At 42.8% G+C, this 19,218-nt stretch overlaps 1 protein-coding gene across 1 annotated transcript in view; it reads left to right on the forward strand.

The window, feature by feature from the left end:
* LOC148534615 (zinc finger E-box-binding homeobox protein zag-1-like) overlaps positions 1–11,563 on the forward strand; it is a 109,747-nt gene extending 98,184 nt beyond the window's left edge. Inside the window, exons 4-7 of the mRNA XM_088466114.1 lie at positions 562–667; positions 3,276–4,354; positions 7,411–7,555; positions 11,265–11,563. Coding sequence (XP_088322240.1) covers positions 562–667; positions 3,276–4,354; positions 7,411–7,555; positions 11,265–11,563 — 1,629 coding nt within the window. The remainder of the gene's footprint in view (positions 1–561; positions 668–3,275; positions 4,355–7,410; positions 7,556–11,264) is intronic.
* The last annotated feature ends 7,655 nt before the right edge of the window (positions 11,564–19,218 follow it).

The raw sequence follows: 19,218 nt of genomic DNA on the forward strand, positions 1-19,218 counted from the left end.
GTGGTAAAAGTGACCCATTGTTATAATATATATGTATATTTATGTTTATTGAGGGGTGACTGTCATATTTGTTAAATCAAAGTCTCTATACCCCAATCTTTTAAAAAATAATTAATTAAATGTTATATTTCAACTTATTTCATTAATCGCACATCTGTCATTAAAAGAGTGCCCCACAAAGGAATCTCTTGCTGTATATCAGCCCTTGTCTAGTACCAGTCCCCCTCCTGTAAGTCTTTAACTGCCGCAAAAACAAGTGAGAAGTGCATATGACACCCAATCACTGTTGCAGCAGTGGACAAACATATATGCCAAACCCGCGGTGATCTGGACAATGCAATGCTGATCGGGACAGTAGGACACAACACAGACCTTAAATGGTGACTGTCCCGCTGAAATTGGGACAGTTGGGAGATGTGTCATGAAACTCTTTAGTGGATTCAAATATGACTAACACACATACTGTGTATAAGGAGCAAGATGTGCTAATAATATGTAGATATCAAAATAACTACATTTGTACTGGTGACAATTTTAACTTGGGACTGATCTCTGTTTTAGACAACAGTTAAGAACACAACGGAAAACAGAAAATTTAAGTGTGTGGAGTGTGGAAAAGCTTTTAAGTTTAAACATCATTTGAAAGAGCACATTCGCATACACAGTGGTAAGTAAATATTGTGCTCTGGAAAGGCATAATGTTATGTATGACACAGTGCTGTAACTAGGGTGGTGCGACATGTGCCATGGCACAGGGCACCTCAGGCCAGGGGGCGTGTTCGGGTCTTTCAATTTTCTCACTTGTAGCTTCCTCTACTTTTATCCCCCGCATTTCCTGGCCACCCCTTTCTCCTTCCTGGCTGACTCCCACTCCACCTGGCCACCTCCCCAAGCACCTTCAGTCACATCCTCTTTTATTTATACACATTTCAAAATACTGTCATACCCGGGACTCAAACCCATCACCTCTCACATGGCAGTCAGACACCTTATACATGGAGCTATCTGACCCACAATTTCTGCTATCAGAAATTGTGGAAATTTTGGGTTCGCATCTTATGTCCCTATTTGAAAAACATGAGGTGTGGGGGGAATGCTCTTTCTGGCCCAGAGTACCAAAAAGTCTAGTTACGGCTCTGGTATGACATCTATAACCTAACAACTGTCATCACTGTAAATTATTAGTGTACCGTACAAACAATAAGAAGCAGTGTCACAAATTTCAATCAAGACTCCATTACTTCTGTGTCCAAAGATGGAGCATGGCCAAAATGAAATAGAGAGGAGCCAAATGGAGAATTATTGTTTGGGGTGGAAGATTAGCGATGATCAGAAACAGTCAATTATAGATCATTTCCCCTTCACAAATATACAACAATACTCAAAGTCTGACTAGGTCTGATGTATGTTCTAGCCAGCCCTAGTGCCATCATTATTTTACACCCAACTACCTCAAATCAATACAGAAGCTGTTAAGGTACAAATAGTTTGTTATATTTATCATAACACACCATGACAATTTAACAAAATGTTAGACAACCCCTCCCCCCAAAACTCTCATGCATGCAAAATGACTAGCAAGATAATAGAACAAGTATATGATTTTACTTGTCATTCTGCTGGATTCACAACAGGCACATGAGGGATGGGGGATTTACAGCCAAGAAGGCACAGATATGACCCCAATAATGCGTGGGCATGCATCTCTCTCCCTCCAGCATCTCATTGCCACATTACAGCACCTTAGCACCTCCATTGGGGCCCAATGTGCTCTGCAGGGTGTGATCACACTCCCTTAAGTACTTGGGACCCAGAATTCTTCATGGCGACTCCTGGAATTCACGCTACAAACCTAAAATTGGCACAATTTTCGCAGCATCTGCAAGTGCCAAACAATACATACACAAATACCTTCTAGTCATTCATACTGTAAGAAAAAAAGAGATATTTAACTTAATAATGGAATTTAGCAAACTATCTTTAGAGGAAAAATAAAATATAGTAACACCTAAAAGATCTGCTTTGTTGAGAATGATGCATCATTGTTTTCAAAGAGATTCAAAACCTGATTCTGCAAGGAGCTGCTGTGTTGCACACATATAGCTAATCCTATGGGTGTCCCACTAAAGAGTTTGAGTATCTTTTCCATGTAATTTATATCCTATTCAGTTTACCTGCATGTTTGGTGCATTTTGGGCATTATGAGGCTGATTGTTAGTCAGACTCAAAGTGGCTGCCACAGAAGCCTGTTACAATGTTATACTAATGCTAGTTTCCTTATGGCTAATGCAAGGATTTGTGCAGCTTGAAGCGGGGGGCCACTTCGCTCTCTGTTTTTACATCCACAGCTGCAACTGTCATCATTAGTATATACACACATGCATCAGCCTCATGTTAGGTGCAAGAGATCCGTCTGAAACAGGCAAGACTCAAAATAGCATGGAACCCAAGCTACACGCCCACGATCACATTGAGACCACCCAGTTCATGATCCAACATGCCACTTTCACAGAAAGACAGATCCAGCAAAGTTCCAACTGACCCAGATGGAGATAAGCAAAATTACATAAATTCGCATCTGCGCATACGCTGTATCAGGGCCAGCTCTAGAGGTGTTCGACCAGTGCGGTCGAACAGGGGCGTCACCCATAGAGGGCGTACCCCTCCCCAACATCCCGCTGTTCCTCCCGTGGGCCGAGGGGGCCCGCGGGTGGTCAAATCGGGAGGTTGGGGACCCCCACCACCGCAGCTGTGTGGCGGTTCCCGGACCCCGGAGTCTGAATGGATGCTGCGCGCATGCGAATGGCATCCATTCAGTGATGGGAGAGGGCTGGGGAAAGCCCAGCTAGTTAGGCTCCCCCCAGCCTGATGTTATTTGTAGGCGTGCAACGTGGGCACACCTCCAAATAGCATCACGTAGGGGCATGGTCTATGGTAATTAGACCACGCACCATTTTTGGGCGCGCGCGGTGGCGAAGCCACGCGCAATGTTAGGGCGCACTTTAGAGAGCCGGCACAGGGTGCTCCGACCCATGGAGCCAGCCCTGTGCTGTATGCCAAAACATGCTCTTTGCATCCAATCTCTCCAACTCAGCCGTATATGGTAAAACCAATTTAACATTGGTTTATTTTACATTTCTAGAACAGCATCACATAAAACGCATCCATTATTTATTTTTTACATAAACAAGTGAACCAAACTATGCCTAAGCACAATGAGCACACGCAAGTCAGAATTACAGTATATGATTAATTTATGCCTTCCGTCTATGCAGGTGAGAAACCATACGAATGTTCCAAGTGCAAAAGAAGATTCTCCCACTCAGGATCATACAGCTCTCACCTAAACAACAGAAAATGCTTTCCCTCTAAAGACGCCTCATTTGTGCATTCCTGCTCTTTCGCAGGAGGAAGCGGCTACAGAGAAAAATATGGTGATCCAGTCAAACTTGATCCCCTCAGCAAAGATTGGCTAATATACAGTCCAGTAGCTGAATCTTTCACAGTGCCACATGTTGCTCGTTGTAGTCATGATTTTAATGTGCCCCCTAGATCAGCTGAGAACATATCTGCTGACATGGCTCTTAGTCCATTTTTGAAAGATCCTCCAGCTCTTTACCATTTTAGCAGTGATTGGTGGAACAATTTCCTTCGCCTTCAGATTGGTACCAGTGGATGGCCAGAAGGTGAACTCAGACAGATAGAATGGGCGTCTCTAAAGAAACAAGGAGTTGAACACCAGCGTACCGATGCCTCTCAGTCCAGAAGGTGCCACCCAGAAACATTGCTCCTTAATCAGCACTATCAAAGTGTTGTGACAAGGGGCAACACAATGACTTCAGTCCCATACCATAAAGAGATGTCTAAGAAGTATATAACAAAGTTAGAAGGCTCTGACTACAGGCTTGAAGCCCCAGAGTGCTGCTTTTCACCTGAGCATTGCGATTTAGAAGAACAAATCAAGTCAAATGCCAAATTATTTCTTCACACACCAACTTTCACTGTCCTACAAGAGCCACAACTTGAGCCATTGGACTTGTCTGTTCCAAAAATCAGTAGCATTTCACAAGTGAAGACAACTTTAAGTGAAGAACCCCTGAAAGACGTAACTTACACATTTACAAGTCTCCGGCCAGAGTCACTCCCAATGTTAAACTATACTGACCCACAGATTGAGTCCCTCAATTTGTCATGCTTCTTGCCTGATGTGTTACAAAGCTTCTTGCAGAGTCGCTATCCACTTCTGCATATGAACCATAGTTTTAGTGGCCTCCAATGTTGCCCCTGTATAAACTGCATTTATGGAAACAAGCCAACAAATATACCAAGACAAAGCGAAGACTGTAGACCGATGGTAAGTCAGTAGTTTGTGCTGTTTAACTTTTCTTTTGCTCGTATATTTTTTCTCCATACATGATGCAAGTAATTATATGGTTCACAAGGGAAAATGTGCCAATACCATGCACTGAGCTTTGCATTTGACTAGGACAAGAATAAACTTTTTGATAATTTTTCATGTCATGGGCACACTTTGGTGGGGTTCTAGTTGCCCAGAAACCCACCATTGCTAGAATCACCATATCTTATCAGGAATGGTCCCCCTTCTTTCACTGTTGTAAATGCAGGAACACTTCAGTACACGGTTCTGCCTTCTAACAGGCTGCGGCGGGCCCTCCCTTTCCTCAGTGGGCCACACGCTGCCATAGCGAAGGCAATCTGTGGGCCATTTGTTTTGCAGAACACAGACAACCCTTTACTCAGGTGTTTTCCATCATACCTGCTACCTGCATTACTCTTCCCCTAACTCCTCTACCCATGTCTGCACCCTACAGATCCTGCTTTTATATTTAAACATTTCATTCATAGGGAAGACTGCCATAGAAACACAGTCAAATATGAGATCCTTGATCAAAAACAGGATTTTAAAATAAATAAGTATATATTTAAAATAGTTTAAAATCAATTTGAAAGTTAAATCTGGATTCCTATATTAAAATGGATCTGTCACCGGGTCCTATGATGTTATCTCTAGTTTTACTACATAATTGTCGTATTAGCCCAGGAGAGTGTATACTACACTCTGTCAGTGCATAGAGCAGAACAGGAAATGACCACTGTGATACCTGTTAAATAGGATTCTCTATGCAGGGATTTGAAGCAATCCTGCGTTTGCCCCTGCATGTAAAATGTCATGTAATGTATGGATGTTCCGTGACTTAGCTGGTGCAGATCAGCCATTTTGCAGCTTAAAAAATTCTGTGTTTATTCTGGATCTTTTACCAAACACAGTAGAAGGTTATTATATGTATTTTTAGGAGTTGCAATTCAGTATTACTAGATGACTATACGATCTGTTTCTCCTATATAAGGGGCGGTACTCTATGTTTATGTGTAATTATGATGCGTGTTGATAAAACTGATGTAATTTATTTAAAGCTATTACTGTATTTTTGTACATGGTATACTGCAGTATACCTGAACTTTAGAAATGTTCCCATCAGGGCCGGTAATAAGGTGTACTCTGCAAACTATAAATTTGTGCCCTCCAATTTTTCTATAAAGGGACCGCTGCAGAAAGGGGTATGGTCTCACAAGGAATGGGCGTGGGCACACAATAGTATCCCCAATTTAAATTTTGCCACACAGTATCACAATCTTATTCACATTACACCACATATAGTGTCTCTTATTCATGTTACGACACACAGTAGTGCCCCGTATACCCAATGCCCACAGTAGTGCCCCTTATAAACAATGCCCACAGTAGTAGTGCCCCTTATACACATAATGCCCACAGTAGTAGTGCCCCTTACACAATATCCACTGTAGTAATTCCTTCTGTAGTAGTGCCCCTTATGAAATCCCCACTATAGTAGTGCCCCTTATTGAATGCCCACAGTAGTAGTGCCCCTTATGCAATGCCCACTTATGCAGTTCCTACATTAGCAGTGCCCCTTTTGCGATGCCCACACTAGTAGTGCCCCTTGTACAAAATGACACACACAGAACACTATACCTACCTGAAACCCTGCTACTGTGTCCGACACCGTCCGACTGCTCCTCACGCTCAGCACTATGGGAGAGACGTTATGACGTCTCTCTTTTCACCCACTGCAGGAGCCGAAAAGCGGAGCTCAGGAGTGAGCTCAAACCTCCGGCTGCCGCTGCAGGGAAGGAGCTGACGGGTGCCCGCTGGCAAAACAATGTCAGTGGGTGCCCGGCAAATGGAGGTGGCAGCACTTCTCCAGCCCAGTGCACTGAGCCAGCCCTGGTTCCCATTCTGGTTTCAAGCCAAAATGCTCCTACATCCAGGTTAAAGCAGATATAGGAAATTGGCATCTGATTGCCATAATCTTTCTCTGGTTCTGAGATTGGTTGAGGCATCAAAATACTTGATTTATTTACACATCCTGAAAGGAGCTAAGACCAGTAATCCATTATTGGCCATGCAAAACGTATGCATAAAGAATCTTCTCAAGGGGTCCATTCATCATCATCACTTAATTTCTACAAAAGCAGGTGAAAATTAACATTTTCACCTACTTTTGTAGAAATTAAATATCTTGGTCATTCATTATAAAGGTAATGCAGGAGATATTACTGATATATCCTGGTTACCTTTCAGTCGAGACCTAAATTTGTCAAACTCCAAAAATCTAAAATTCATATCCGTCTGCCACTGATCGGTTCCTTCCGCAGGAAGTTCACGCATGCGCAGTAGCACTGCCGAGTCAGACACGGCGGTTGTTAAGGATTCTTCAGATCAGCTGACTCAGCACCGGAGCAATGTTGAATTGCTCCGGTGCTCACAGCGAATTAGATACTTAATTATCCTGTGTCACCCGTCCCCCGATAATGAACATAATGAATAGGCTCCTAAGGATTAAAGATTGCCCAAATGTAACAAAATTTACATCCATGGACCACTAATGCAGTTACGTAACTTTCAGTTTTAGACCCAGCCACATGCATGCTCATCACATTACACATGTGTGAGCAGCCTTTGTCATATGGATCCCTGTCAAGTTAAATTATTGCAAAGTGTAGGTCATAGGCCACAACGCTGATAGCATTAGCTACTGGGGAAAAGCTCTGGAATGCTTCACATTCTGAAGCTTAGTAAATATGTCAATTAAGCAGCCCCCATAGTAACCTATGTGATCTACTTTTGCTAATGAAAATAGGGGATTATATCAGAGGCATATCCCACAAATATCTTCTGATAAATAGGCCCCATAGTAGCATCCTCTAGTCAGCTTATCTTATTACCTGTACAGCCAGATCATCTTCCATATAATCCTTTCCAGAAACAGAAAGCACACATAGCTACACAACTACGTTATTTGGCATACATGCACTCAGGTGTGATTAGTAACCCAATAGTAACCCACCATTTTTGTTATTTTCAAGAATATTCCAGAAGATGAGAAAGAACTCACCAATTCTCCCCGTAAAAAGTCAAAGAAGTCAGAAAATGGATTATATGTCTGTGACCAGTGCAATAAAAACTTCCAGAAAAGTAGCTCTCTTTTACGGCACAAATATGAGCATACAGGTAATACTGTTTTCATTCACACCGTTTTTATCCACAAAGCTAAACTTAAAAAATGGCAGTTAGAAAAACGTGAGGTTCCATATAATATGTGACCCTGGTTATGTCAGGGGAATAGGGGGCTGCTGCGAGAAAAGGAGGAAGGGAAGCTTAGGCCCGTATTCAATTAGAGGCAAAAAGTCTAAAAAGTTTTGCCTGTCCGACTTTCCGCCTCCTTCGCCTGTTTCAGGGGCAGGACCTTTCCATGCGCGTCCCCGCTTTTCTCCATATTCAATTCCTAAACAGGTGAAAACGGAAAGCGGCGAATGCAGAACAGGCGGAAAGTACTGTCAGAATTGGGGAAATCAGTCTGTACCCCCAAAAAGATGCACTTACATAGGGAATCAATGTAGATGTGTACTAATAGTCCTAATAAAAGTGCTTGGGGTAATTAAGTTGTGTAAATTGTTTCTTATTAGTGTCTTTGCAAAAGTGGTACTTGAAAATGGGTGCTAGCATATTTTTATGTCTCTAAAGTGAACTTTTAAAAAACTTCAAAAACACACCTGCGTCATGCACCTGCAATCCCAAAATCATCTGACCCATCCTTGCAGACCTCCAAGAAGTCTATTTCACTAGTTTTTATGCTTGTCCCCCCACTTTTACTTTTACACCCCCAAAACAAAAGTACTTTTTTGGGGTGTTCTGAGGTAATTTTTTTGTTGATTTGTCCTTTGGGGGGCTGTCCTAAGGGGTCTGAGTCATTTCCCCACGTTTGCACCCCAAAATAATGATTTTGCACTTTTTTTCACCTGCTATTCATAGGAGATAATTTTCCGCCTATTACATTGCATTGAGTTTCTGCTTAGGCAAAATCATCCTGGAATTGATTATGAAGATACTTTGAAAACAGAAGGAAAGTCCGAATCTGTGGAAACTTTTCTCCAAGCGGCACTTTTTCGCCTCTAATTGAATCCGGTCCTTAGTGGGAAGGTGCAGCTTTCCAGACACATTCAGGGCTTTCCAGACACATTTGCTAGATTTTATGAAGCTAATCAGGGCTGATGAGTTGCCGGTACATTTATTAAATGGGATGCAGTTGTAAACAAGCTTATACCACTGGCTATGTAAGAATCAGAACAGCATCTGAAAGCCAGTGATAGAGCCACAGCTTATGCTATATAGTTTGTATTTGCCTTGCCAGGTTTAGCTGGTACTGTACCAATTTTGTGTAATAGGCATCATCAGTGCAAAGGGGAAATCACCCCTATGCACAAAATTAAACCTCACACACTAATTCCGCAGTATACATTAAACCTGCAAGTACTCTAAATTTGATTATCACATTTCACTCCCACCTCAAAGACGTCTCCTGTGCTGCTCCAATCTTTAGTTACTCACTACTCCATCTGACACATGACCAGATGCTCCCCCAACCTTCAATCTTTCAAGAACTCTTTAAAAAAAACACCTCTTCTTCATAACCCACCTGACACCAATCCCTCTGCACTCTACTATCCTGTTCGTATAGCTCCTTTTGTCTCAGCTTTTACCCACTCTCTCTAGATTGTAAGCTCCCTGTCGGGATGTAATCAGACCAGCGGATGGCATACAGCCGGTCTGAATTCTGACGCTGAAAGTCCAACACGGGAGTTAAGATAGGCATCAAAATACATAACTTAATCCCAACGCCGGAATCCAGCAGGACGCCAGCCCGAACGAGGTAAGTCCGGGGTGCCCTGAGCTGTTAGCAGCAGGGGGGGGGGGTAGGAGTGTTAGGTTTAGGCAGCGTAGCGTGGTTAGGTTTGGGGGGGGTTAGGCACCACTGGGGGGGGTAGGGTTAGTCACTAAGGGGGGGAGGGTTAGGTTTAGGCATGAATGGGGGAGACTTAGGTTTAGGCACTAACGGAGAGGGTTAGGGCGTGGGGTGGGGAGGGTTAGGGTTAGGCTATTAGAAGAGAGGGTTAAGGTTAGGGTGAATAGGGGGGAGGGTACTTACCCGACCCCTGTTGGGATACCAACCATCGGGGTGCCGCTGTCGGTATTTTGACAGGAGGCATCCCGACAGCCAGTATTACATACCAATTCCCTCTCTGTCTGATGTCTCCATCTTCTTCATCAAGCTCATGTCCATGTTTTGTTTCTGTATAAGATATGTTTTGTTTGCATGACCTGTTATACCAATGTTGCTAAGTCTTGTGGCACCTTCTACATAAATGATGATGATCATTGTTGGACATTACAGTACATCGCATGACTATAGTCTCTCCAGCAAACGCTGTATGGATGGGTAAATGCTTATCTTTTGAATGGCCACCATTGAGACTCATGCTGGGTTTAGGGACAGTAGCAGAGGTGATTTATAATAAATTATGTCATCCCCTTCTCCAGGGAACAGGGTTACATGGCACCGAACCTCTGCTACATATACCATATACCATATGTATAAAACCATGTATAATATGTACATATACCATATGTATAATATAAATCTAATCATGGCCAGAACCTCTGCTACATCCCATATACCATATGTATAAAACAATGTATAATATGTACATATACCATATGTATAAAATAAATCAAATCACTATTTATACAATTATTCATTACTTCTTATTATGCTGGCAGACATATATAAGATAAAAAAGATGTGATAATATAATGGTATAAGGATAAATTTGATGCTACTGCCATACTCCCACCCCAGGCTTATCCTCAGATCCTGGCCTGTCTATATTGAACACTGTCAGGTGTGACTTATAAAATTGGTCTTAGTTTTATTCCTAGTTCCAAGATAATTTTTCTTTCTAACAACGTAGTTATACTAGCCAGAAGCAAGGGCCATGGTGCCCAACCAGAGCCCTGCCCACTGGGCCTGATTCAGAGCCGGACGCTCTGACAGAGCGCTCGCTCTGAATCAGGGCGTTTTGGTTTTTTTTGAGCGGCCTCCTGGCCGCTCGCATAGCAGTGGGTGACCACCCACAGCTATAGCGAACGGCCATGATGATGGTCGCGATGGTCAAGACCATCGCGACCATCGGGCTTGCGACGAGACCCTTGTGGTAAACAGTATTACAGAGCCGGAAGCTCTCCACTGACTTCACTCGTGATGTCAGTGGGGCCGCCCCCAAACGGCAAGCGTTCCCTCGCCTCCGTTTGGGCAGCCACCCCCCAGGCCCGCCCACCAAATGGGGCGAGCTGTCACTCAACATCGACAGCTCGCCCCCTTTGGTGCGAGACCCGTAGCGACGGATTGCCCATCGCTAGCCAGGTCTCGCGCATGCGCTCCCCGGACCCAGCTCCGTCGTGTGCATGCGCTGTGGGCCACCATCGACCTGGTTGCGAGCGCTCAGCGCTTGCGACCGGGTCTGAATCAGGCCCACTGTAGGGCGTCACTGCTCGCACACCCTTAGGTACAGCCCTGGTGGTAACCTCAACTGCAGTTCTTATGAATAAATGAAAGCAGCACGGTCTTGGACAGCAATGTTCCTCAGAGTGATTGAAGGAAGAGGGACTGGGTCATCATGTCTGTGTGTTCTATATTTCCACCCAGCAACAACAATTATTACAGTTTTTTCTTTTTGGTTTGGAACTTTTTGGGAAACGGGTCTACAGATAAAATATTTGTACAGTGCAGATCTAAATATATCTGCTGTGCAACTCCATCATTTCAAGAATGTTTATTTGATTTTGTTATATTCAACAATCTATGTGCATGTGTTTTATACAGGAAATAGACCCCATCAGTGTGACGTCTGCAATAAGGCCTTCAAGCACAAACATCACCTCATTGAGCACGTTCGCCTACACTCAGGAGAAAAGCCATATCGCTGTGACAAGTGCGGCAAGAGATTCTCCCACTCTGGCTCCTTCTCTCAGCACATGAACCATCGCTACTCCTACTGTCATAGGGACACTACAGCTCTTTCTGAAAATGGTGAGATGGTATGGGGGGACCAGCCCAGCCAGAGGAAAAGCTACTCAGAGCTGCATCCTACTGAAGCTCCGGGGAATGAGGTGCAGCTATGATAAGCTCCCAGATCCACAGCGCACACACATACCAGGCACTGACCACATTTACAGAGAAGAATCGGATGGAATCTGAACACTTGAATAATAATCACCATTGTTTCATTTTAGACAGCGGAAATTAGAGACACAACATGATCATAATTTATACTGCTAGAAAGTTATAGGTTTTGTATTTAAATGTCTGAATTTTTTTATCTTCAATGCACAATTGTGAAAGTGTCTCTGGGGGTCATTTAGAATAGATGCTAAAGTAGTTCTTCCACTGCTTATACACATAGGGGGAGATTTATCAAATGTTGGAGAGAGATAAAGTGGAGAAGTTGCCCCTAGCATCTATTACTTTTCTAGCACATGCTTTAATATGACAGTTAGAAACTGATTAGTTGCTATGGGCAACTTCTCCACTTTATCTCTCACCAAGATTTGATAAATCTCCCCCTTAGGTTTATATGAAGGGAGTCTGTCTAACATGGGTAAATGAAGGATTGTGCAGGCTATGTAAGAAATGTGATATACGTGCAGTCGTACAAAAGTATATGTGCCAAAACAAATTCCAAATAATTCAGTTGTTAGGTGTACTGGATATATAAGTTGTAAAGTGCAGATATAGGAAGATAAAAGCCATAGCCTAGAATTGTGGTGGTGGAGCGGTTTTTCCCTATGTAAAAAGTCCTCACTTGCCGGTGGCTTTATGTACTATTCCTATTGAGATTGTATTTGCTCATACTAGACAGAATTTATATAAAGAACACAATAGGATACAAATAATCATTTAAAATGAGAAATAAGAAAAGGTGTCCATTCAATGTTTTTTTTTTTTATTAAATTGTTTCCCTAAGATTCACAATGAGATTGTGCAAACAATTATATTAGTTTTCCTACTCATTGTAAAATGTAGAAATATCAGCTTCTCTGCCGCAATGTTGAATGTTTGCAGGGAGTTTGAGCATAGGAACAACAATAAATAATGTAACAGTAATCTTTGCTGCCATAAAGGTTTTATTATAGTGACTGGGGAAGGAAAGAGCCAGAAGGAAGGACACTGAATTGGTACGTCCCTTAAATCTCGGGCTCATAAGCAGATAGGATAGGCTCACAAGCAGATAGGATAGACACATCTTTAAAATTTGCTTATTTATCTTTACCAGAAAATGTCAGAAAAGTTCAGATCAATGATCTTATGCTCAATTTCAGCACATAAATTAACAAAACTAAAATGTCTACATCCCCTTTAAAACACCCCTGTAAATAAAGTTTGTCTCAGTCCAGTAAGTGTAAAATGACCAACACGTCCTCGTAATAATGAGGGAACATATAGGTGATCACTATAAAATACTAACTGAGTATTAGATGATCTGTAAATAAAAATAACAAGCACTAAGAAGGATATTCTGTAATAGAGGATGGAAATTTTGCCGTAAAGTGGACCTGCCACCTACCCACAGTGGAGGAAATCAGTATGTAGCACGGAAATTTGTTCAGAACCAGTGACATCACTGAGATATTCCCTGATTAATATTCTTCTATTATTGGGTCTAATAATGATTATTTCAGTATACATAATGTCTGCTTCCATTGTGTGCAAGTGACAGGGGATGTAGTTAAGGGACCGCCAGTCACAATCCCGATGCCGGAATGCCGACTAGGTATTTATGACAGGCGTATAAAATACTGACGCCTGTCATAATCCCGATGCCGGAATGCAGATCGACGCAGGCCCGCGCGGGATTTCCTCCCTTCGGCCAGCCGCTGTTGGGCTGTACAGCTGCCGGCAAAACAATCCCATTCCAGTGACAGGGCTGCTTTAACTTGTATTTAAGACTTTCTTGCTTTGTTGTACTCCATCTCTTATAAGGTTCTATGACTTATTTTACACAACTTCCACCCCTTGTTGCACTACTGAGTATATCGTAGATGTTGTTTAGTTTATGTCACTAGAAAACGTCATCTTTATAGACTACATGTAACACGGTCATTTTAAACACATTTTTCCCCAAATGATTCGTCATTCCATATTAGAAAAGTCAGAAATGATTCTGTCTGAATAGAGATGTCTATGAAATCATCAATGTCTTAAGAAAGCACTCAAAGAAAATGACTTTTAATTATAAAATAGATAATTAATAATTGTATAGTATAAAAATTTATAGTTGTCTATCAAGTACATTTTTATAAATCCCTTTCATAGTACTTTTATAGAGTATTGTTTTAAACCTATAAAATTAAATATAAAGTAAAAGATAAGCATAAGCAGCACAAGAAAGGGATTATATATATATATATATGTGTGTGGTCCTCTCCATAATCACAGGCACAGTATACTGGTCACGCCTTCCCCGTATCGCCCATATGGAAGAATAGCCCCCCATTTCTCTCTCTCTGGATGTCTGTCTATAATCACATCACTAGAGATTATATAACACTGCTCTGGGCTCTTAGTGCACTGTACTTTAGCAAATGATCTGCATAATCTATTAAAAATGCCCCATTTTATATGGTTTCCCTGAATGGTGCAAAGTATGATTAAATATATAAATAATTTATCCTAGTTATTTTTCAATTAAATCCATTCATTACCTTGGGTACAACAGCCATTACTTATTTCCAAATGTTATCTATAATCGTAAGAAGTTTAAATTACTGATGGCTTTCGACGACTACACCATCTAGAATTAAATATCGATGGTGAGCTATCGGTGGTTGAGCTGTGCATATGCACAGACTGAGCCCTGCACATGCACATAGTGGGGCTGGCAGTCACCATCAGGGGACAACCACCAATGTTTCACCATCGGTTGTCTCCCATCGATGGTGAAGAGACTCGCTATCATGTGGTTTAAAATATCATATAGAGCAGGGATGGGGAACCTCAGGCCCGGGGGCCGTATTAGTCCCCCGGAATCATTTTGTCTATCCCTCTGAGCTTCTTTTTGCTAGCCTCATCTAGCCTAGAATGGCACCCTGCAGCCAGAATCTATGCAGCAGTGCCGCCTGGAGCGTCCGTAGGTCTCTTCAGACGGTCACACCGCTGCTCTTACAGCTCCCGGAGCATCCTCAGGATGCTCCGGGCATTGGTGTAATCACCGGTGATTGTGGCTCCGTCACCGTGTGACATGACACGGAGGGGCCATGGCCTGCACCAGGCCCACAAATAATGTTATATGTATCACAATGGCCCTCGGCAGAAAAAAGGTTCCCCACCCTTAATATACAGTAGATCAAAAAGAAATCACCTAAGATCTATGGTAACATTTATATGAGCAGGTAAATAATACAATAAAGAGATGTTCATGTACTGTAAAGTATTAATATTATACACAAATACTGTATACATGATAACAATAAGACTTGTTCAACTAAAACTATATCAAAGATAGTATATTTACTAGATCAACTAATACAGCATATATCATATGTCCATTAACATAAAATGTGTTTCCAATATAATGTATATTATATATTTTATTAACAAGTATATACAAGGAATTTTGCACCCCACAAGTATGACTGAAACTTCATGATTTCGTCATTTTAAGTAAAAGTCTTCAAATTAACTAGAAGAATATTAGTATCCCTGGCAACTTGGACCACAATTATTGTAGGTAATAAATATCCTATTACCAGCATTCTGCAGTGAAAGATATCCAGTGTGTTAATGTTATCCACAGCTTAGCATGATTGTAGTCTAGATGAGGACATATTGAGGACCAGTGGCCCCATAAATGTAACAAAAAGGCCCTCTTAAATGATTGTTCCCGGTTAGACATACTTAATTTAACTGGAAGTTGAGTACAATGTTGTGATGCACAGGGCACTGGAGCGGCTACCCCAAATTCCTCTATTTTACTACTGACCAACTCCTTCATAAATGGCAAATGTACTGTATATTCATGTTTATTAATCTATATAATAAGCAAGAAAGTGTGTGTGTGTGTTTGTCCTTTATGAATGGCCAGAGTTTTGTACCTAGCTCCACCAAATTTGGCATGGTGGTATAGTTTGACCAGGATTATGTTTTTTGACTATTTTTGAAGTTCGTCAGGGCCATGGTGTCTACATGGTGCCCACCAAGTAGGCCGTGGAGTCTCTGTTTTGAAGGTTTGGTTTAAGCAAGTTAGCTCAGGATGTCTTCCCGTGAGTAAAACTGCACTGATCTGAAGGCACAGACTGACCTGTACCAGTGGGGGGCAGGCAGAGCTCCAACGCAAGAGCAGTGAGTCGGAGGATCAACTGTCACACTGCACCTGCACTGACAGTTACTAATTTCCTCCAAGCACTTTTTCATATGTCATTGTCTCCAATGCTGGTCTGCAATGTAATAAATAAAGGCTGCAGATGTACTTCAAGGTCCATTCTTCAACCCAGACAATGCCGGGTATCCCAGCGAGTTAGTAATAACAAATTTGATGTGCTATAATAAAATGGTAGCACAAGCATTTTCATCACCAAAACGTAAATCATCAGGATTTAGATTGATTGAACATAAAATATATTTTATTACATTTTCTTAAATAAGAAAACTGTGCTAAATTTCAATGAAAGTAAATATACAACTATGGGCAGGATTCAATTAGCCACGAAAAGCCGCGGTTTGGAGAAAAGTTTTGCACGTGGAAACTTTTCCCACAAAAATGCGTATTGTTGAAGTTTCCCATGTGCGAATTCTCCACAGACAAAAACCGGCAAACTGTTTTCACCATCTCAGAGCAGGCGAAAAGTGCAAAGTCCATATTTTTGCTTAAAAATGTTGGGATGTAGTTCAGAACCCCTTGGACACCCACCTAATGACAAATTAGACAAAAATAACTTTTTAATTAGCTTCATTTGGCCAATAATGACAGTTCAGTTTTGGGGTGAGAAAATTAAAAATAGTGGAAAATGGGTTTAAAGTAGGGGTGAGCGGGTTCGGATTTCTGAAATCCGAACCCCCCCGAGCCCCCCCGATCCGAGTCCGATCCGAGTCAGGCTCGACTTTTCCCGCCTGACTCGGATCTGAAATCGAGGCAAAACGTCATCATCCCGCCTTCCGAGTCTCGCGGGTTTTGGATCCTATATAAGGTACCCGCGTCGGCGCCATTTTCTCACTCGGCTGTGGACAGTGAAGAGGGAGGGTGGGAGTTAGGGCTGTGTAGTGTAGTGTAGTGTAGTGCTGCTGTTGTCCACTACTTCAAAGTCCATAGGGGCTGGCTGTGTTGTGCTGTGCTGCTGTTGTTAATAGGGGCTGTGTCCACTACTTCAAAGTCCATAGGGGCTGGCTGGACTGTGTTGTGCAGTCAGTTCTCCATAGGGGCTGTGTCCACTCCAAAGTCCTGTGCAGTGTCCCAGTCCTAAAGGAGTGCTGTAGTGTTGTCCAGGGGGTGCTCTGTCCATCAGGGGTGCTCCCCCCAAGTGCTAAAAAAATAATATATTTTCTGTGTTTGTGAATTGTGTGCGCAGTAGCCGCACGTGCATCAACAAAGTAGTGCCAAGCGTGCGCCTGTGTCATAAGTAAAGGGCCGGCTGGCTTGACCGTTAAAGGGTGCTGTAACCCCCGAAAGTACACTCCAGTCCAAACCAAAAAAAAATTATTTTCTGTGTTTGTGAATTGTGTGCGCAGTAGCCGCACGTGCATCAACAAAGTAGTGCCAAGCGTGCGCCTGTGTCATAAGTAAAGGGCCGGCTGGCTTGACCGTTAAGGGTGCTGTAACCCCCGAAAGTACACTCCAGTCCAAACCAAAAAAAAAATTATTTTCTGTGTTTGTGAATTGTGTGCGCAGTAGCCGCACGTGCATCAACAAAGTAGTGCCAAGCGTGCGCCTGTGTCATAAGTAAAGGGCCGGCTGGCTTGACCGTTAAGGGTGCTGTAACCCCCGAAAGTACACTCCAGTCCAAACCAAAAAAAAAATTATTTTCTGTGTTTGTGAATTGTGTGCGCAGTAGCCGCACGTGCATCAACAAAGTAGTGCCAAGCGTGCGCCTGTGTCATAAGTAAAGGGCCGGCTGGCTTGACCGTTAAGGGTGCTGTAACCCCCGAAAGTACACTCCAGTCCAAACCAAAAAAAAAATTATTTTCTGTGTTTGTGAATTGTGTGCGCAGTAGCCGCACATGCATCAACAAAGTAGTGCCAAGCGTGCGCCTGTGTCATAAGTAAAGGGCCGGCTGGCTTGACCGTTAAGGGTGCTGTAACCCCCGAAAGTACACTCCAGTCCAAACCAAAAAAAAAATTATTTTCTGTGTTTGTGAATTGTGTGCGCAGTAGCCGCACGTGCATCAACAAAGTAGTGCCAAGCGTGCGCCTGTGTCATAAGTAAAGGGCCGGCTGGCTTGACCGTTAAGGGTGCTGTAACCCCCGAAAGTACACTCCAGTCCAAACCAAAAAAAAAAATATTTTCTGTGTTTGTGAATTGTGTGCGCAGTAGCCGCACGTGCATCAACAAAGTAGTGCCAAGCGTGCGCCTGTGTCATAAGTAAAGGGCCGGCTGGCTTGACCGTTAAGGGTGCTGTAACCCCCGAAAGTACACTCCAGTCCAAACCTAAAAAAAAATTATTTTCTGTGTTTGTGAATTGTGTGCGCAGTAGCCGCACGTGCATCAACAAAGTAGTGCAAAGCGTGCGCCTGTGTCATAAGTAAAGGGCCGGCTGGCTTGACCGTTAAAGGGTGCTGTAACCCCCGAAAGTACACTCCAGTCCAAACCAAAAAAAAAATTATTTTCTGTGTTTGTGAATTGTGTGCGCAGTAGCCGCACGTGCATCAACAAAGTAGTGCCAAGCGTGCGCCTGTGTCATAAGTAAAGGGCCGGCTGGCTTGACCGTTAAGGGTGCTGTAACCCCCGAAAGTACACTCCAGTCCAAACCTAAAAAAAAAATATTTTCTGTGTTTGTGAATTGTGTGCGCAGTAGCCGCACGTGCATCAACAAAGTAGTGCCAAGCGTGCGCCTGTGTCATAAGTAAAGGGCCGGCTGGCTTGACCGTTAAGGGTGCTGTAACCCCCGAAAGTACACTCCAGTCCAAACCAAAAAAAAAATTATTTTCTGTGTTTGTGAATTGTGTGCACTGTGGCTGCACGTGCATCAACAAAGGAGCAGCGCCAAGCGTGCGCCTGTGTCCCATAAGTAAAGAGCCGGCTGGCTCATTTCTTAAAGGGTGGTGTAACCCACAAAGTGCACTACTCTCCAGCAAAAATAAAATAATATTTTCTGTGTTTGTGTGCGCTTTAGCCGCATGTATATATATCAATATAACATAAATGGAGGACCAAACTTTCTCCGATAAAAATAAAATAGGGAAAGATCAAGAACCTCTTCCTCCTAGTGCTGTTGCTGCTGCTGGGAGTTGTTCATCATCCCAGAGAGGAAGTAGGAACATCACTACTTTTACTAAACAATTGACCCTCCAACAGTCCCTAGCGATGAGGATGAAGTACGACAGCAGTCATCCTGAAGCAAAACGTATAACTGAGGCCTTGACTGCTATGTTGGTGTTAGACGTGCGTCCGGTATCCGACATTAGTGCAGTGGGATTTAGACAATTGATGGAGGTAGTGTGTCCTCGGTTCCAAATCCCGTCTAGATTCCACCTGCATCCTCAAAGCAGCAGCGACAAGCGTGCGTCTGTCTGTTAAAGGGTGGTGACACCCTCAAAGTGTGCTACACAAACAATTAAAATATTGTT

This window comes from Taudactylus pleione, unplaced genomic scaffold (assembly GCF_031769625.1).
Source record: "Taudactylus pleione unplaced genomic scaffold, aTauple2 ptg000065l, whole genome shotgun sequence".
In the NCBI taxonomy this organism is placed as follows: domain Eukaryota; kingdom Metazoa; phylum Chordata; class Amphibia; order Anura; family Myobatrachidae; genus Taudactylus; species Taudactylus pleione.